General features: G+C 42.7%; 1 protein-coding gene across 4 annotated transcripts in view; it reads left to right on the forward strand.

The window, feature by feature from the left end:
* The first annotated feature begins 4,015 nt into the window (after positions 1 to 4,015).
* The window catches only part of col11a2 (collagen, type XI, alpha 2), a 43,013-nt gene continuing 25,802 nt past the window's right edge, over positions 4,016 to 21,226 (forward strand). For 3 of the 4 annotated variants that reach the window (XM_029122732.2, XM_029122733.2, XM_029122734.2), the window contains exons 1-5: positions 4,016 to 4,549; positions 14,033 to 14,194; positions 15,908 to 16,118; positions 16,712 to 16,874; positions 18,576 to 18,698. In XM_029122732.2, the coding sequence (XP_028978565.2) occupies positions 4,432 to 4,549; positions 14,033 to 14,194; positions 15,908 to 16,118; positions 16,712 to 16,874; positions 18,576 to 18,698 (777 nt within the window). In that variant the 5' untranslated portion in view covers positions 4,016 to 4,431. Of the gene's footprint in view, positions 4,550 to 14,032; positions 14,195 to 15,907; positions 16,119 to 16,711; positions 16,875 to 18,575; positions 18,736 to 21,226 lie in introns of all 4 variants that reach the window. The other variant, XM_034294700.1, reaches the window with a different exon arrangement.

The following is a 21,226-nucleotide window of genomic DNA, read 5'->3' on the forward strand; positions in this document are numbered from 1 at the left end:
TTACCTACATTACCTTAATCAGTTAGCCCTGACCACGTGTGTCACATACACACACATTCACTCCATGCTAACATAGGGCATTAACCCCCCTCCCCAAACCCCTCCCTTGCCCAATTTCCTCCCCCCTCTCTGATCTATTTCAGTGTTAGGTGGCGAGCAGGGTGTGTGCGTGCGGTCTGCAGCCCTGCCCAGTAAAATACAGACTTTTCAAGGAAGTCAGCAATATAAAATGGCCGCTTTATTGTAATTACAAGGTTCCACTTTTGGATATAGTCAGGCTACCCACAAGCACTTGCTGTCTCACTCTCTACTGCACTTATTGCAATTCCTCAGCCCCCCCCCAACTCCCCCGGCCACCTTTTGGTTTGATGTATTCTCTGAGGCTGTAGCCCATCAGTAGATAACACACGGCCGTTGACACTATCTCGGCCAATCAAATGTGAATCGTTCTTAAAGAGTGGTGAATGACTGGTACGTGGGGTGGCTAACCAAGACCACAATAAACCACAGAGCCTTGCGGTATTCGTCCAAACCCTGAAATTACTGCAGACAAATTAGTAGGCTTTATTAATTTAAAGAGGCTGACATTTAAGGTAAATTCAGTAACTGTTGAGACTGATCCCAAAAACATGCTGGCCAAATTTGGTCTGGTAAGAATATCTGGCTGTATTGTCAGTAGGTTTTAGCACTGTATTGTTGTTTTGGCTTCTAATCTCATGGTAAAATTTCTGCTTCACATCCAAAAAGGTATTCTGATTTTGTGAAGTCATTCACTTCACCTGTTTTTCGTTCATTCCAAGAGATGTCGATATTCACCTGGTTGTGCCTGTGTTACATTTTTCAATCCTTTAGATATGTGAATGCCGCGGTCCTGGGTCTTCCCTCCTTTAATACATGTTACATTCTCACTGAATTGCATTTATAAATGCAGTTGACGAGCACGACTCATTGAGACTACTAGGAGTGACTCTAAAAGAACCAGCATTTCATACAATTAATATTATCGGTACATTTTTGCTTGGCTTTCACCACAGGTTCCAAAAAAAACAGTAATGGTCGCGATTTAATATGGAAACAAGCAAAGGCCACTGTGTCCCAGCTGAGCACGGCTCTACACGATACCATGACTGTCTAGGGGTCACTCTTTATTCAGCCTGCGGCTTCTGAGCCCCAGACCGTTAAGGGCCAAAAACATCTTGGCCCATAGAGCGTCCAGTCTGCCCTACAGTCCAAAATGTCCCAAAATAATACCAGAAAATTGTCACTTAGCGATTTTGGATTATGTTTACCCCATTACATAAAAATCAGTCAAGTTCTGATTGTCCCTTTCGATCTTGCTGGTAGCTATAATTATTGTCCAGCTGCTGTTGCTATATAATCCCAGATTCATAATTGGTGGATGCAAAGTGGACGTTGACTCTTGTGCCATGCATTGCAATGACTGGTTGATTATGAAGTGTCTTGCATTCCCTGTAGTTTGTTATATTAAAGGAGCACAATGTTCCTACAGGGCCTTGCATGCAAATGCCTAGACAGTGCCAAAATGCAGAACACTAAAAAAGAGCCACAGTCCTTTCTAGTAGCAGACAATTTACTTCATGCTCTGAATTGCATACTACTATCTGTATTGCGCAGTCAAGGCGCAAGAGAGACTGAGTGGAGTGATGGTGAAAATACCACAGAACACAAACTTTTTGCCTTCAGAGAATCAAAGTCAGAAATAGGAGGGAAATGAGAGGGAGTAAAAAAAAGTGCAAGAGGCAAAGAACATCAAAGAGTGATTATACTTAATGATTGCCTGCTGGCTCGCCGGTCTTTATTCAAAGAAAGTGACTAAACACTGGTTGTTTAGCTGTACAGCAATTTACAAAGCATAGAACCGCACAGGTAGCTACTGTACATCTTTTTTCATGATGGCTTTGAAATAGATGATGAGATGGACAATACGTTTGTGAGGTACAAGGGAGATGTATTAGAAGCACAGAGAAAATCCTAAAGATCAATTAGAAGCAAGATGCAATATTTCTCCAACTTAGTAATACTCAAATCTATTTAGTATTACAATATATTTGACACATTTCTTTAGTGTTGGGAAAATTTGTAACAGTGGATTATGCCAAGTTTGCACTTCTTCACTTCACCACTAAAACAAATATGTATAATTTATCAATGTCTAATGTTGGTTTTATCTTTATTTTAATTAAAGACACCTCAATGCTTACTTTTAAGTTAAAATATTTGAGGAAATAAACGATACACATTTTCTTACCCTTAAAGTATAATTTTTGCAATTGGATACTGTGATTTTGTTCCTCATAACTTTTAAATACTATTGTGTTCTATGAATTCCTAGCTAGAGCTTCTTCTAATGGCAGTGCCACTGTTGTTGTCCGAACAGCAGCTTGTCCCATTCTCTAAAGGTATAGGTAGTTGCAAACATTGAGTATTTATGATGTTTTAATATCAGGCTGATGTCCATTTGTGTGTCTGTATGTTAATGTTTATTGAGATACATGTTCATAACACAACACAAACCTGCAGACTACAAAGAGACTTCCTGGAACCGGTTACGTTTTTTTGCCAGTAGTTCTGAAAGTAGTGCTCATGAGCCATCTTTCGTCTGTGTATCTTGGTAGATGTCATTCAAATTGCTAAGGAGTCGAAGCTTATTGGCTGAAACTTAAATTGCTAGTAGGTTGATCTTGCATCTTCCAGAAAACAATTATGTTCAAATTAGGGATTTTGTGGCTAGTTGAGGTGAGAAAATAATTCTGCTCCTACATAGATTTAGTTTAAATAGTTATAGTCACAGCTGTTCAGGAAAATCTATAAAACTAATGATATACAGTTTATTCCCTAGGATTGTATTCAGCACTGGTGACAAAGTTGGTCAACTTTGAAGGGTGTAGTAGTGCGTGTAGCCAATAGCAGTCTCCAACCATAGCTGTCTTTTGGTTGCAAATATATTTTGACATTTTGTTCATTTAACTACTGAAAACTGTACAGCTTTTAAAACTTGTTTTCTGTAATTGTACACGTTGCCATGGCTTATATCGTGTTTCTATTAGGGCTGGGTGTTGTTTGCCAAAGCGCTGTCAATATTTGCTAATTTCTTATGGTATTATATGTTTGATAATTAAATATAATGAAAGTTATACAATTCATGTGTAGTGCATGAATGAAGGTTGGGAACCAAAACATTCTTTGAATTTAATTGATGTTTCTTTTTTTGGATTGTTTTTTGGTGTGGTGGCTGGAAATATACAATATCAGTATTTCCCCTATATTTATATATAACTTCATTTATCTTTTTTAAATAAAAAAACATCTATAGGCCAGGAATGAAAACTGACATTTTAAAAATGTAAGTATCCTGAGGAATTTGCCTGATGTGCAAATTCTCGCTGTTACACCTGGTTAGTCGCCAATGCCACGTGGGATTGACCAATGAGACTGTACAGGACCATGTGAAAGCCAGTGTTTCAAATATGGGCGTGGATTAGATGCATGTGTGAGTTCGGACAGCGAGTTGATTGGCTGTGGCAATTTCTCTACAGATTTAGAGGATCTGTCGGACCAACATGTTAAGGGTGTTTTGTCGGCATGTACAGGGAAACAAAATATCTGTTTGACTGACAGACAGACCCACACCCATAATTTAAAAAGCTTGCTGGATAAAGTACAACACTATGCCACGGATACTAAGACAAGTTGGAAAGAGAAGGTGCTGTACATCATATTGGCCCTATATGACGACAGTGACACAGGTTTAGGCTACATACATACAATAGCCTACATTCGTCTCTTACGTTATTGTATTACTCCCATGCAAAATCGGTTTAGTAAAAGTGTGCTGGCTTATTATGAGCTTGAAATTTATAGCACGAGATCTTCCTCTCGCTGTCTCTACCTTTTTCTCATTTGCACACGTAACCGACGTGTGCCGCGCACGCAATTACGCATAATCACTCCCTCCCTCCGTCCCCACTGCCTCTCAGTCATTCACTCTCTCTCTTAGCACGCACACACACGCTCCATCACTTTTCGTGGGAGAAAGTAGGAAGGGGAGAGAGAAAGAGAGAGAAAGGAGAGAGAGTGATTTCAGGTCTCTCTCTGCTCTCTCCGCTGTGGGCACTCATATCCACTCCGCTGACTCAATGGGGCTTTAGCACTAGGGATAAAAAATACAATATTTATTGCCCGTACCCCTTTTACTATTTACATTTTGTACATATCGTTGGTAGATATAGGTAATTTATTAAAGAAGCCTTAAGGAGAGGTAAAAGACGTCTCCAGAGGCGTCTCCTTATTCTTTTCTTTTCTACCTCACAGAAGGTCCAGTCGAAACTCTCCTCGACTGACTTTCTGTGGGAGAGGATATCAAATTTGAACATATCCTATAGTCCACCGTCAAACAACTACAACCAAAATATGGATATTCGAGATTGCCCTTTTCGGAAGAAGCGGAGACCATGGTGCGTGGACCTTTCCTCTTTTGCCTTGGTAACCCTGATGCTCTCGCTGTTCCAACTACCCGTGGCTCGAGCAGGTAAAGTGGCTTTTCATTTTAGACTTATGGTCAGCGTTCTAGTGAGACTTTTCTGTTCATTTTTGTTTGTAATGCAAGATAGCATGGAATAGAGCAAATCTCAAAATGTTCAGCAACTAACCGTGGTAGCATTTGCTTTCTACAAGCCGTGTTGCTATTAGGATTTTCAACGATTGTAACAGGTATTCAGGCGAGGAGACAATGAGATACTGTGATACAGGCTAGCATACTTTACCCAAAACAGGATATTTTTTAGTTGGTTTATAATTTATATAATTGTCTATACTGAAACAATGTGTTGCATTCAAGGGTTTGTAATGCTTGCTCAAGTGTCCATGCTGAACTTCGCTGCGCTGACAGGTGTCAGTTAGTTTGCCATTGTTGCAGTTAGTCCAACGGCTCAACCATTTTGGATATTTAGACTTTTTGTGGTTATTTTTTATTATTTTGAAGAGAACATTTTGTAATTTACATTTGACAATCTAAAATGGCTTTGATTGATTAATTTAGTGACGTTTTTCTTTTTTACATGTTTGTGCGCCATTGCGCATGGATGAAACTGCTTTCATTCCAGACGGGGCCATAGGATAGGACGGTGCGTTATGCCCCAAAAGTTAAACTGCAGAAGTTTAGAGAGTTCACATTTGACTGACTGTTTTCTATATTGCTACTGGATGTGGACTTTTGTGTACGTGGATTTAACGTGACATGTCGATGTAATGGCTGGACATTTTATTGTGACTCGATTTTAATGTTTACCATTTCACCCCGTGCACCCCGCCCCTCCCCATTACAACCAACTCTGATCACCCTCCTGTTTTGTCTGGATGGTTTTTCCTTGGGAATGGACGTCCATTCTGTAACAATAGAGAAAGGCTTTATTGTGTTCCATCTAATTTTAGCCATATACTTAATCTTTAACTAAATGTGGTTTAACATTGATGAGACTTCCTTTGTCTGACGACCTCAATTGTTAACATCAATATTGATTCAATCATGATACAGTAATGATTTATGTTATACTATTTAAATAATTGTGTAAAAACAGGAGGAACCAACAGTAACCCGAATTTAATTGACAATATAATATAAATCATGTTATGTCTGCGTAGTAACATTCAGGCTTTTATAATCAATTATTATAAGAATTATTATTATTATTGAGTACCGGTAGTTATTCATTTTATGATTTAATAGCGTTAATGCTTTATAATTATTTTTTTTTCGAAACATTTGGTGTCAAAGAATGTCTGAAGTACAAGACGGTAATTCCTCGTGTGACCACTGGAGTACTACTTGTGGAATGGGATTGGTTCGGTTATTTATAACACAGAGGTACTATTCATTGCCCCAACTCCACAAATTACATTTTTAGTAAAATGTTTCATATATAGATTACACTTTTAACAATTTTGTACTGTTTATAAAGTTTAAAATAGATAATTGTAACTAGGCATTATGCCAATTTTGGCCAGACTCAACATACGCGTATCCATTAAAGTTGACAATTCATTGTAGCTTATTGAGCTTTAAGTCTTGAACAGTATAGGCTATAGTGCCTACAAGGAAACCTGTAGTACGATTTTGGCAATGTAATATATTAATGTCATGCATACATTTAAAATACATTGTATCGGTTCTCTTCAGGCAAACATTGGAAGGTTGGTTCTTTTTTGTGCAGTTTTGTTTAATTATGCCTTAAACTCCCAGGCTTAACTGGGTATTAACTGTTCGTCGATACCAAAGGGCGTTTAACATAATTTGAATGCTCTTCTATGTGTTCTTTGGCTCGAATTCCAATTTGAGATTGCAGAGCCGATTGCATTTTTCCGTCGTCAGGCTGTGTGTGTTTTGGAAGAGGAAGTCTGACATTTTTAAGTTTTTATGAATAGGTTATTATACGGGACCGTGTGCTTCTGCGAGAGTGAGTTGAGGGAGTGAGGGTTGCGGAGTGAATGCATTAGTGTCTACGTGTGTATGTGCGCTTTGTACAGTAGTGTTTGTGTATATCCATATGTGAACCCTATGGATTTTTTTCTCCCTTTCATGGTGTGCTAGTGACTCTTTCAAATGAATGTACCTCTGTGTCTCTGACACATTGGACTGTGTTCTTCTGACGGTATAAACGATATGGAGTGCTCTTGCAAGAATGCATCAGCTAATTTATATGTTCAGAACTGCATTCTCTTTATTACAATTTTTACTTAACGAATATTATAATCATTCATCGAATATTACCAATAGCTAGGCGCCCTGTGTGTGCGCGCGCTCGTTCGTAAATGCGCGTACATGCGTACATGCGTAATGGCGTCGTGGTGGTCTTAAGCGCTACTAGTAAGGCAGTATCTCAACGTTCATTCAAAACTCTGTTACTGCCCATGCCATTGCGTGACAGTTGCTTTACGATATCCACGGATACCATGTGGAAATGAGCTACACCAAGGACAGAACAGGATCCCCACCCAGGCAATGAAAGCTAGAATTAGTGATGGACTGTGGCTCCCTCAGAATGTCTGCCCCGTACTATTTATTTTCATCTCATTGGGACAAGGAGTGTGGATATCATGACATACTGTGTGTAAGGGGAATGCAAGCAACGTTTTTTTAGAGGAACAAAATAGGTGGGCATATTTTCTTAACATGGATGTTCCTTAACCTCATTTCAAAGCAATTATTCTCAAAGAACGGTCTGTCTCAAGTATATGCTAAGTAAAACCCTCCCTCACATACACCCTCTTTCCCCTCCACTCTCGCCCTCTCTCACGGGTGCAGTCACACAGGTTGTGAATGGAACCACTGTGTGGCTGTGCAGTAGGGTCCTGGCTGGTTGTCCTCAGCCTATGCCTCGGTCATGCTTGTGAGTGTACACAAGTGGGGATTATTTATCTGTGAGAACTCTGCGAGCATCGGGGATGCCTGAACCGATGGCCCGTCGACCTCTTATTCCCCCGTTTGTTGTCTGTCCCTTCTTGTCACTCAGCCTCTGGCTCTCCCTCTCTTCCTGGATTGTTGGTCTCACTTAGTCACTCTCTCAGATTCTCTCGTTCTCGGTCTCTCTCTCATTTTCCTCATTTTTCCTTTTTTGTAATGCTGGACACAAGGTTGACTCCGAAGACGGCTGTTCCCACAGCTGCTTGCTCTGTCTTCAACAGGTAGCAGCAGTGTCGGAGCGCTCATCCGACTGCCACGCTACCTTCCAGATGTACTGGATAAAGTTGGCATAAAACGGCATGCTGTGATCTGAGAGAAATCCCTCTCATCCGTTAATTTGTCACGAGAGTCGATAAGTTGTCTACAGGGACGAGTGAACCCACAAGACAGAGGAAATGCGAAAGCCCGTCAAAGCGTCCACGACGGGTCATAAATCCCCCTGATTTTCCCTGCCATTAGTTAAAACCAAACATAGGCTTGGGTTGGCCCAGGATGTGGCCTTACTGTATATGTTAAACATGCTCAACCCAAGGGCCTCACCATGGATCAACCGGCGTTGAACAAGTCATTGGCGTGAGCCATGTAGAACTGCAAATCTAAAACTGTGTCAAAAGGGCCTACCGGCACCCATCTCCGCCGACCAAAAATGTCATAATATCACGTCTGACTAACCACAGCAGTACCGCTATTCAGAGAGACAAAATACCAGACCCCAACCGGCTACTGGCCCTTCCAGTGCTTCTGAGGTTATGATTTGGGGTTTGCCAGAGAGATAGTTATACATCCCTGCTTTCAGGATTTTCTGAACATCGACTTGCCGAAGGTTGCCAAAGCATAATGACAACCTTCGAGTCAAGGCCTACTGTTCCTGGTTGTCACTGTCATTTTCCTGCTTGTAAAGGAATGTGCATAGGAGTGTCTGGGAGCACAAATCGGTTGTTCTCTGCATAGATATATTATATATATGAACTATTCCAGACTCAAATATTTCAAGCATTTTGAATGTGTTATCAGTTCATGAGTGGACTCAAATGATTAGGTGCATAATTGTGAACGAGTGGTAATGCGGTCTGCTGTTGCAAAGTCTAACTCAGGAATAGAAGTGTTCATGTACAGACCAAGTCATCCAGTCATGCTATGTATGGCCTATTTTGATCATTTATTTAGTGACCTTTGATTTCTACAATGTATGGTTGCCCAGCTCACAGTGCATGGAAGTGTGACAGCTTTGCTTCTAGGGACAGTTCAGTGGAATCCAGACAGTTGCTGTGTTTAAATGGAGGCTTGTCTAAATACCAGCCCTGACCCCCTTCATCTAACACAAGGGGCCATTTAGAGACTTAGATCGTAGGCTGTCGTTGTCTCCAACCTCCCATGCAAGAATTCAAGGTCATTTTCACCTTTAAAGATTTCAAAATGTAGGGGAATTTCCAGAGTCAGATGGACCGTTGCCAAGTCTCCCCATAAACATAGAGGAGGATAAACTTATTTTATCGTAGTTTCACAGCACTGTTTAACAAGCCTGATTTCATTCCTTAACTTTCTGTACTCAGTGAGAAATGGGCTGTGAGGGACTGGTTTGGTTTGACATCACTGTTTTCCAATTTGACTGTGGTGTAAATCTGTAAGGCAGCTGTATTGCACCAAACATTTTGGACAGGTTTATGCTGTACGTCTACCCAAGGCACTTCAGACTTAAGCCTATTTGTAAAACATCCCTGTCGAACGCGTGTAAAGGCTTCGGTATTAGCTAAGCTACGGCTGCGCTACCTTGATGCTCCAGGAGTTGGGAGGCCTGCGCATGTTTCGGTTGCCAGCGTTCTGCCACAAAGACGTGTGGCATCTCAGCCTTCCCACTCATCCTCAATTGGGTTTCTTTATTTCTCTGCCAGGGCTGTATGTTTTAGCAGAACACCAAGTCTGCCTATATGGAGTCCCAGTGGTCATATTGAGACAGTCTGGTCCACAGATCAACTCTGAAGGCTAATCCTATCCCAGGCCATGTGGCTGACTGGCCCAACTGAGTCACTCTGCAGGTTACCACAGGGAAACCACGTTGGCACTCTGAGCTGTCGATTCCGGACGGGTTTTACTTCGTAGCACGGGGGCGATGCTTAGGTTTTAATCTGCCCAGCCTAACTAAACCAACAGAGTAAACCAATAGTATGTTTTAACTAGGGTATCAGAATGAGTTGTGATTTTTCAACTTTATGCCCAGCATCTCTCTTCTTATTGTACTATTTACCTTGCCTGTGCTTGAGGGAACAATCCCTTGGGAGAACAAGGACTTCCCTATCCGTTATTATCATTTATCTATTTTTACCTTCTACTCAGAGGTTGTAGGGTTCAGACAAAAATTGAACAAAAGTTACTAGGTTTGGCCCAGGTTGTAGTCAGGTTGCAGTACATTATCTGATGACGGGACATTTCTTCATAACGTCTCCATCAAACTGTTGGGATCTATCATACCCAATTTTTGGGCGGTTATATTTGTATTTTTTTCTCTCTTTTTTCTCCTTCAAACTGTATGCCAGAGGACAAGTGTTTTCCTTGATGATATGTTATGGAAACGTTTCATCTGGGGTTTTGCGGCATGTTTGATGGTTAGAAGTCATTCAGAGTTTCTTAACTTGAGGTTGAGTTCCTGACTCTTCAGTAGTCTCTCTCACACGTTGGAACTACCACAGTGGCAGGCTGTGCATTCTTTCATTTTCAATCCTCATTTCATTTAAATATATATATCATGTGTCTCAATAGCTCCTATTTATAGTGTGGGTGGTTATAATGTATTTTCTCTCTGTGTACATGGGGCATTATAAATACATCATAACTATAGAGAATGATGTTATAAAATTATAGGCCTAACCTCCAGTTTGTGCTGAACACACAAGCCTACCTATTACTGTTGGCTGGAGACATTGAGAGAGAGATCGAGAGAGAGAGAGGAAGTCGAGGACAAACTGGTGTTTGGTTTGGATTGTTGCCTTATTTAAATGTTGTATAAATGTTTTCGTCAGTCATCTTTCATGTCCTCCATGTTTGAAATGTTTCCACTTCCTGTTGCAGTCTCATTCCATCTGCAACACAATTCTGTTGTCTCCTTACCTCTCCTTCATCGCTTTCCAACCATTCAGCTATTTGCGACCATAAAGGTGAAAGGTTAGGGGTCAAGGTGTCAGGTGGTGTATCTGTCTGGTATTTGACGCTGCTGCACGAGGATGCCCCTGAAAAAAAGGGCGAAAGGAGCGGGGGTCGAGCCGAACAACGCATTTACCCACATGGCAAAGTGAGGAACGCTCCTGAGTCCTGATTGTTACATTTTGTGTTTAACGTCGGACAGGGGTTACAAAAGCTCAGCAATGTTAATGGCCACCAGTGAACCAGACTACAGGGTCATCTGGAGGTTGAGCGGTCTGGTGGGCTGTGGTCCCACAGAGTTTTGTTTAGCGTGCGCGTGTCAGCTGGACAGTGTCTGTCCACAAGCTCTGTGTTAGGACAACACCTTGGCTTGTTTCACCCTGTTACTTTCAGGTCAGTTAACTGCTTTATGGTCAACTGTATGTTGGCCTAGATGTATGGACGTGATGAACGGTGATGTGATCGGTTCGGATCAGCGTTGCTTGGTTTTCTTGATGTATTCTGTCACGATGTAGTAATAGACTATTTCCATTATTGTTTTATTTTATGAAAGCATTGATTTTTTAATATCCTTTGTATGTGAACACACATTTTACCTTGAGGAATGAGACATGGGGAAAATAATTCCTAGTATTAACTATAGAAATGTAACATAGAGCTCATAAGATTCCCTAAGATCCCCTTATAGGCAGCCCTTTCTGCTCTGTAAGGTCTCATCTTCCTCAACAGGTCCCTGTTCTAACAGCTGTCAGGATTCTGTCTGACATGGCCCCATCTAGTGGTCAATTAGATTAATTGCTTTTTAACAGGAGTTGCGTTCACGTTGGTTTGGCCGCCTGTGTGCACTACATTTCTCTCTAATCTTAAAGGTAGAAATGCTTTGATTTGGTCTAGTGTTAGATGTGAGCCACTGTTGTTGATAATCAAGCCTACCTACGATGGTGGCCATGAATATGATCTAACATTTCCGGTTTATAAAGAATAAAGCATGAGAATGTATGTGGGCAATCTAAATGAAAATAAATGAACAGTCTAGTTCCATGTCTGTGTGTGTCGGTACTTACTGTATTTACCTCTCTACCTCTGTGAGTAAACTAACGCGCGACATAATAGAATGATTATCATTTCCAGTTCAGTGTTACCTTCACAAAGCCGCTACTCCCCTGTAATGACTCTGGGTGCAGGGTGGTCTCCAGTCTGGGGCCATATGTGGCTGCTAAGAGGAGAGGGAGATGGGAGGAAGAAAGTGGGTACAGAGAGACAGAGAAAGGCATGCCTGCCTCCGCCCGGCTCCGTATTTGCCACTCCCTGTCCCGTGTGTCTGTTTTTTTTGGGAGGGGGTGGGTATTACTGTCATTACATTTTCGCTCGTCCTCCTCTCCCAAGCCCCCTTGGCAAGGGAGGGCCCGTTGAGCAGCTGTGAGCGGGCCCAGACAGAGGTGCACATTGTGTGTGTGATCCTGAGGTGGAATCTGATACAGTATCCAGCATCACAGGGCCGTTCTGTCTGCTGCTTCTCTCCCGCCGACCGTCTCTCTCTCTCCCTGACTTCTTCCTCCGGTTACTCTCACTGTCCGTCGCGTCCTCCCTCTTTCTCTCCCTACCCTGTTATCTAACCCCACCCCCCCATACTCACTCTTTGCTATCCCCACTTTTCTCTCCATCCCTGTTTGAGAGTTAATGGGGCATAATTATACCCCCCTGCTCTCTCTGCTTGTAGAGAATTCCCCTTCTGCTCGAACCTTGACCCCCTCCTCTTCCCTTTCTGGGGTAATGGTCCTGACTTTCAGACAATATTAACGGACCATTTGAGCGGTCCCCATAAACTTGTCATCTGGGGATTTCAAACAGGTTGTTAGCCCCAAATAGTTAGTTATTTCTAATTGGTATTTAGACTACAATACAGAGTACAGACGGGTCTATGGGAAGTATAATATCATATAGTTACACAGTATGTGAGAGTGCTTTGGTTAAGGCCATTTTCAGTTGATTCCAGGCCACTTTGGAAGGCTTGTTAAAGTGGCTGAAAGTGACTCTAATAAATCTGGCATAATGTGTGACACAATATATAATGCATGACTAGCATCTTAACATAATTAGGAATAGTTTCAAAGCAAGGTGCACTATAAATTAAGCTTAAACTCCTACGTCCCGAAAAGTGAGTTCCTAGAAAAATGCACCAAGCGTCTATAACAATCTCTTTGCCTGTACCTTCATTATGTTGTACCTAACTCTCTCAGTCTGTACCTAACGCTGTACAGCTGTACCTAACACTCTAAAGTTGTACCTGACTCTATGAGACTGCACCTAGCTCCTTAACTGTACTTAACTCTCTCAGTCAACTGAGTCTAACTCTCTCTGTATTTATCTAACACTCAGGCTGTATCTAACTCTGTCAGGCTGTACCTAACTCCTCAGGCTGTAAAGTGCTGGGGACTTTACATTAACATATTGAATAGGAAAGCGTACATAGAAGTAGAATGAATAGAACAGTAGTGCCCATTAAGTTGATTTATATGTTCTATTCATTATCTTTATATCTTTAATTTCTTTCTTTCTTTATTACGATAGGTGAAATCCTTGTAGATAGGTTCTGAACACTCCCCCGGAACACCAAGTGGTGCACATTTAGTTTTAATAATATCAGAGCAGATTCAGATAATACAAACTAATTATTTAAACCACCTTTGGTTCTAATCTATGGCAAAATCCAAAATGCTTGCCTCTTGGGGTCCCAAGGACTAATGCATTCCACGTGCTCAGTATCCCAAGTTTTACTTGGGCAGAACAGAAAGGTTCAATGGGGCTTGATGGAGAATCTTTTTTTGAAAGACCCTTTAGTCCAGAAGTAGGCTTAATACGATGCTGGAAAACCAACTCTCGTGGGTTCAGCCCATTGGTTCCGCCCATTGTTTCAGGCAGTCAAAGTGTAACTGACAGACAGCCATACCGAGGAATGGAGGCAGGATGTGAGATTGCTGGTGATGTCTGCGGTCTGTGTATTCTGTTTGCACAAACCTCCCTGACTCAGCACTATCACATTTATGGTACTTGTTACATTTGCTTGACAGGCACTGGTAGAATAGTGGGGACTGTCTAGTCCGATGGGGCCTAGACCTGGCTTGGGGAATATCTATTACCATATAAGCCTAAGCAATACTTTTTCCTACAGAAATAATGTTGTTTATGATACTTGGACTTCAGGCCTAATATTGAATCTACAAATCTAACTGTAATCTTTGGCCACAAAGTCCTGTACAGAAACCTATCATAATGAGATTATTCTAATCAATTGGTTTTAATGTCAGAAGCATGTCATGATAGATTCCATGTGTGTAAATGTTATGAAGGATGATCAAGTCCATGGACAGTTGGTCAGCCTTTTAACCCCGTCTCCCCCCTGTCTCTCCTCAGACCCAGTGGATGTGTTGCGGGTTCTCCAGCTGCCCTCTCTCCCTGAGGGGGTTCGGAAGGTTCCAGGCTTCTGCACCTCCCGCCGCTCTGGCACTGCTGACCATGCCTACCGCATCACCAAGAAGGCCCAGATCTCTGCCCCCACAAGTCAACTCTTCTCAGGTAGTTACATATTCAGGTCTAACCAGGGCTGCGTTCAGCGATCACCAGCGGAAGAAAACCTATTGCAACAGCGAACAATCACCTGGTCCTAAATAGTAATTAGGTCATGTACAGGCTTCCTTTCAAATGTTCTTCCTCTTCTCCTGTGTCACAAAGGCTGCTACGATGAAACTAAACAGAAGAAGAAGCCATAGCTTGTTGCCATCAAGTTCACTTGACTTGGACAACCTGAACTGATGACTAATTTATTCTGTCTTCCTTTGTTTGCTGTGACATACTTGATTTAAGCCTCATCAAACCTCATTTTGATTGGTATATATGAGGTCAACAGTAAATGTAGATTGTGCGGATTGCAGAAACCGAGGACCGTACATGGGCATGCTAATTATGCTATGTGCAATCTGTGGATTTTATTTTTAAGGTGCCATGATTGCTATTTCTCTGTATTTGGTGGTGGTTGGGTTTATTGTTGTTAGGTTTATGGTTTATTTTCGTCTTACCATTACCGTAAGTAGGTTAGCTGGAACGTAACGCTGCATCGTTAGTGCTAGAGAGCTCCTGTTTTAGGCATATAATTATTTCATGCAAGAGCATGTGAAGTTGAAAATCCTTTGGAAGAGCTTAGACAATTAACAACCCACCTTACTACCGTCTGAGACCCTGAAGCATGGTGGGATTGCAAGTAGCACTTATGTGGTTGAAAGGTGTCCTGAAAAAAGAAAATCTAAAGCTTTTGCTTTATCTGGGTTTTAGATTATCTTATACCTAGCTGTTATTATGTCTGTTAACATTTCAAACCCTCAACCTTTAAATTCCAGTAAACCTAGAACTGTCTACTCTAAAGATGTAGCTACACTGACAGTTGACTGACAGTGACTCAAATACAAATTTGTTCTATAGACAATCCTATTCTACTCCGACTGTCTGAACAGGCAAAAACCACATGGAATCAGACATTTCAAACCACAATGATGGTTTAAAATCGGATGAAAATGTCTGAACAGTGAAGTAATATTTATTAGGTTTTAGGACAATATTTTGCATATTTTGTCTGCTGACAGTTTGGTAGCTATTGTTGTTTACAAGCAAATTAGTGACTGAGCTAGCAGAGCTAGTTAGCCTGTTGACTATTGTGAGCTAGCAGAACTTGTTAGCCTGTTGACTATTGTGAGCTAGCAGAGCTTGTTAGCCTGTTGACTATTGTGGCTTGTGACTTGTTTTTGAAGGTTGGATCATCGTATTTTTGGTTTCAAACATTCAGAGCAACTTGGGAAACGTTATAACAGGCATCGCTGTTGTTGTTGTTGTCTCCCTAACATGCTACTTTATTTCTGAGTAAGAGGAAGTACCACCAACAATTACACCAGCAATTACCTGCACCACTGCACAAACTCAGAGGTTGTTATAGCAAAACTAAAATTAAAGCATAGGGAAACCAAGGAAAACTTGAATAAAACAATCAAGTGAAAAGTTGACATATTTTTAGATTGTGTTTTTAGTTGATCCACTTTGCCCCCCAGAAAAAAATTAAAATAAATGTTACGTTAGTGTTTTATGACAGAGAAAGTCATAAAAAGTCATATCACTTACCAAAATGGGTGAACTTCCCTTTAAAAAAGTTATTGTATTTTACTACATAAAAAAACAGAATAGATTTATCAAAGTTTCAGTTACCTAGTACCTACTCAACTCCCCTTCCTTCCATTCCTCCAGGTCCTTTCCCAGAGAACTTCTCCATCATGGCTCTGGTCAAGGCCCAGTCGGGCCTCCAGGCCTTCCTGCTGTCTATCTACAGTGAGCAGGGAGTGCAGCAGCTGGGCATGGAGCTGGGACGCTCCCCCGTCTTCCTGTACGAGGACCAGAACGGCAAACCCGCCCCTGAGGACTACCCCATCTTCGCGGGCGTGAACCTGGCTGACGGCAAGTCAGTAACCACGCCTTCCCTGGCTCTCTCTAAATGGGTTGTGTGTGTGTGTGTGTGTGTGTGTGTGGTAGAGGGGAGGGGGGGTGTACATGTCAGTGTTTGCCTATGTACTGTTTAGGATCTACCGGGTTTCCCCTTCAAACCGTGTTTGTTTCTGTTTCAGATGTAGGCATTAAATCGTACGCAACATCTTGTTGATCGCTCAGACTTTGTTGTGTCGTTATGAGAGGTTACACGCTGTTACACAGTCGTTCTCAGAGCTCTCCTCTGGCACCCCCAGGTGATTCATAGGGTTGTTGTATCCCGAAACTGGCTCATTGATTCACCTGTTCAAGGGCTTGATGACTAGCTGACTCAGGTGATAGCACAGGAATACTTCAAATACATGGTCACAGACTGGCGGTTTGAGATCATCTGGCACCCTGTTTTCAATCATGTGGAGTCCCATAAAAATAAAATTTAATTTTATATATCCCCTAAAGCACACGTACACGCACCTACACAGACGCACATACAGTATACATTGGGATTTAATTTTATATATCCCCTAAAGCACAGTACACAGCAGTGCTTTACCTCCTCCCTGCCTGTAGGTGGCATCGCATCGCTATCTCCGTGTCGAAGCAGAGCGTCACCCTGATCCTGGACTGTAAGAAGCGCGTGACCCGCCCCCTGCCGCGCAGCCCCAGCCCCGTGATGGACACCAAGGGAATCACTGTGTTTGGAGCACGCCTGTTGGATGAGGAGGTCTTCCAGGTCAGAGGTCTTCATCTCTCCGGGAGAACTGACACGGGGCAGGGGCAATAACTAGACCAGATTGCTCCCTGTGTCTTTTAGAGTAAAAATAATCTCAGCTTCCTATTTTGTCTCAGATTTTCATCTCCCGATATGATTAGATTGTTACCTTTTTCTCATGTCCTATACTTCCTGAAGTTTGATAGAGCTAGAAAGACAGAATATTGTCTCTTTGTCACCTGTGTCCTATACACTCACCTAAAGGATTATTAGGAACACCTGTTCAATTTCTCATTAATGCAATTATCTAATCAACCAATCACATGGCAGTTGCTTCAATGCATTTAGGGGTGTGGTCCTGGTCAAGACAATCTCCTGAACTCCAAACTGAATGTCAGAATGGGAAAGAAAGGTGATTTAAGCAATTTTGAGAGTGGCATGGTTGTTGGTGCCAAACGGGCCGGTCTGAGTATTTCACAATCTGCTCAGTTACTGGGATTTTCACGCACAACCATTTCTAGGGTTTACAAAGAATGGTGTGAAAAGGGAAAAACATCCAGTATGCGGCAGTCCTGTGGGCGAAAATGCCTTGTTGATGCTAGAGGTCAGAGGAGAATGGGCCGACTGATTCAAGCTGATAGAAGAGCAACTTTGACTGAAATAACCACTCGTTACAACTGCGGTATGCAGCAAACCATTTGTGAAGCCACAACACGCACAACCTTGAGGCGGAAAGGCTACAACAGCAGAAGACCCCACCGGGTACCACTCATCTCCACTACAAATAGGAAAAAGAGGCTACAATTAGCACGAGCTCACCAAAATTGGACAGTTGAAGACTGGAAGAATGTTGCCTGGTCTGATGAGTCTCGATTTCTGTTGAGACATTCAGATGGTAGAGTCAGAATTTGGCGTAAACAGAATGAGAACATGGATCCATCATGCCTTGTTACCACTGTGCAGGCTGGTGGTGGTGGTGTAATGGTGTGGGGGATGTTTTCTTGGCACACTTTAGGCCCCTTAGTGCCAATTGGGCATTGTTTAAATGCCACGGCCTACCTGAGCATTGTTTCTGACCATGTCCATCCCTTTATGACCACCATTTACCCATCCTCTGATGGCTACTTCCAGCAGGATAATGCACCATGTCACAAAGCTCGAATCATTTCAAATTGGTTTCTTGAACATGACAATGAGTTCACTGTACTGAAATGGCCCCCACAGTCACCAGATCTTAACCCAATAGAGCATCTTTGGGATGTGGTGGAACGGGAGCTTCGTGCCCTGGATGTGCATCCAACAAATCTCCATCAACTGCAAGATGCTATCCTATCAATATGGGCCAACATTTCTAAAGAAAGCTTTCAGCACCTTGTTGAATCAATGCCACGTAGAATTAAGGCAGTTCTGAAGGCGAAAGGGGATCAAACACAGTATTAGTATGGTGTTCCTAATAATCCTTTAGGTGAGTGTATGTTTCTGGTCTTAAAGGACAGCTTTACATTAAGGCTGTTACTCTTATTGCCTGTTGTAGGAGGAGTTCTTATCTTTTTTAATCTACTTCAGTAAATAAGCTATTTAGTTTTTCATGTTTTATTCATCAGTTCACCATCTTTATGTTGGTCAGGTTTTTTACCCGACAAACCCTTTTAAAAGCAGCAAGATCTCCTTTTGCAACAGGGACCGACTCAAATCTGCTTTTCTGTTTCCTGATACCCGCAGGGAGAAATCCAACAGCTGCTGATTGCATCCAACTCTCAAGCTGCTTTTGACTTCTGTGAACACTACAGCCCTGACTGTGACTCACCCCTGCCCAAGATCCAGGCCCAGGACCCCAACACATACGTGAGTAGCACAGCACACGGAACTGTGACCTGGAAAGGCTTTCGGATTCACCACACAGACCCAACCACAACAGGCTTGACAGTACACTTACCCGCTACAGTGTATCTATATATACGGTCCAGCTAATTTAAACATGGCGACCACAGCTTCAAACCAGTGAGGACGACACATCCCGGTGAAACAGACAGGAGGATAGCAACCTGCTGTAGAACATCGCCACTAGTAGCCCAGTGTCCGCTGACACTTAAACCCTTCTGCTCACTAAAAGGCTTCCTCAGACATCTACAGCTCCAGGTCATCAAAGTGCTGCTCTGTCCACATTATCTGCTTGTATCTGTCTACTTTCCTACTCTCCTGGGTGGGTTCTAACCCAGTGACGTCTAAGGAGAGACCTTTGTGTTGTGCTTCAAACAATAAAACAGAATGAAAAGTAGTGGAGTTCCTCAGCTATGCAGGAAAGCTGCGTAGAAACCGTTCAGAAATAAATGTATGTAGTTTGTTCCCTTCTTTATATAATGGAGTTGTTTTGTACGTAAGGATATTTTTTATCGAACATAAAGATGAACAGGCGTTGAATCACAATTGGCTAAAATGGTTGAAACAAGCAGTCTGCTTCTCTCCTTCTTTTGGTTTAATAACTGTTTAGGGAGGAGTATCACATCGGAGCCACCAGTCACAGACACATATATTAAAATTCAAAGGTTTATTTTTAGTCTGCAGAGCTGCTTCTATTCTTGGGGGTCAAATATAGAATTAAGGCAATAAGATGAAATGTATATTGCCCTTAACTGCTTGTTGAAGGCATACATTCAAACACTAGACATACTTGCTGAGTTGGACCTTATAGATCCTCAAGCTTGGTTAGCTTTCCCTTTCTGTTTGACCTCTGGTCTGATCATCTGTGGTGACTTTGGACATCAAGAATGTTCCTTCACACCTAAGATGATACATACAGGATCCACTATTAAATAATATTAAAGTCTCGTTGATGTATTTTAGATTTGGGAACTTAATTCCAAACTTCCACGCTGCTGAAATTAGTGCATTTGAATGAATATATATCTGCGCGGTTTTATTTATTTGTGTAAATTTTTTCTCATTCATCAAGATCCTTATATCCAAATATCTCCATTAATAGCACATTGACGTGCGTTAATGGACACCTGGCGTTCTGATGGATAGAAAAACATTGCTTTTATCTGCCATTGCTTTTCATCCTGCCTACATTTTCTTCCTCACCCTCTCCTTTCACGCCTTCCTCTCCACCCCCTCTATGTCTCCTTGCCCCTCCCTCTCCACCCCTTCTACGTCTCCTTTCCCCTTTCTCTCCACCCCCTCTACATCTCCTTGCCCCTCCCTCTCCACCCCTTCTACATCTCCTTGCCCCTCCCTCTCCACCTTCTCTATGTCTCCTTGCCCCTCCCTCTCCACCCCTTCTATGTCTCCTTGCCACTCCCTCTCCACCCCCTCTAAGCCTCCTTGCCACTCCCTCTCCACCCCCTCTACGTCTCCTTGCCCCTCCCTCTCCACCTCCTCTATGTCTCCTTGCCCCTCCCTCTCCACCCCTTCTACGTCTCCTTGCCACTCCCTCTCCACCCCCTCTAAGCCTCCTTGCCACTCCCTCTCCACCCCCTCTACGTCTCCTTGCCCCTCCCTCTCCACCCCCTCTACGCCTCCTTGCCCCTCCCTCTCCACCCCCTCTACGCCTCCTTGCCCCTCCCTCTCCACCCGCTCTACGTCTCCTTTCCCCTCTCTCTCCACCCCCTCTACGCCTCCTTGCCCCTCCCTCTCCACCCCCTCTACGCCTCCTTGCCCCTTCCAACTTGCATTCCACTGCCTCCATACCTCCCCCAGTATGTCCCTGTTGCCCAACCCCATGTCTCTCAGTACTTTGATGAGGAGCAAGATGACCATGAATACTCCTATTATTACGAGGAAACATCCATCCAATCCCCCCTCTCCCCAACCAGGGGGCCCCAGTCCGTAGGTAAAGAGGGGATAAAATAGAGGGGAAGTCAGGAGAGATGGAGAAACAGAGGTGGAGAGAGGAAGGAAGGCCAGTCGATAATGTTCAGACTCGACACATGAAAACAGAAAGTCCGAAATCTTGTATGATTTTGCACGTTTCAATTTCTGAAATGTAATTACACGAAAGCGTAGGTCACCTCACCTCTCTCCCTGTCACTGCTTTCCTCCATATCCTCCTCTATGCTGCTGCCCATGAACACAGAGGGCTCATCCTGTCACACCATCACGTCATGTTGAATTGCCGCTATGTTATAAATGATGTATTGATGTCTTTAACATGTTGTCATTGTCATGTATATCAGTATGTGTGGGTACATTTACAATGTGGGGCACTGGGGGGTCAGGTACAGCACACAAAAACGCCACCCCCTCCCTTGTTATCCTGGCCACACTGGGCCGGACCAACGGGGAGGAAAATAAAGGACATCCTAAAAACGGACTCGATGTATTTTGCTCTCCTTTTTTGCAAGCGCTCATACGATTATTAACCTCGACTTGCA

This window comes from Esox lucius, chromosome 10 (genome assembly GCF_011004845.1).
Source record: "Esox lucius isolate fEsoLuc1 chromosome 10, fEsoLuc1.pri, whole genome shotgun sequence".
Taxonomy (NCBI): Eukaryota; Metazoa; Chordata; class Actinopteri; order Esociformes; family Esocidae; genus Esox; species Esox lucius.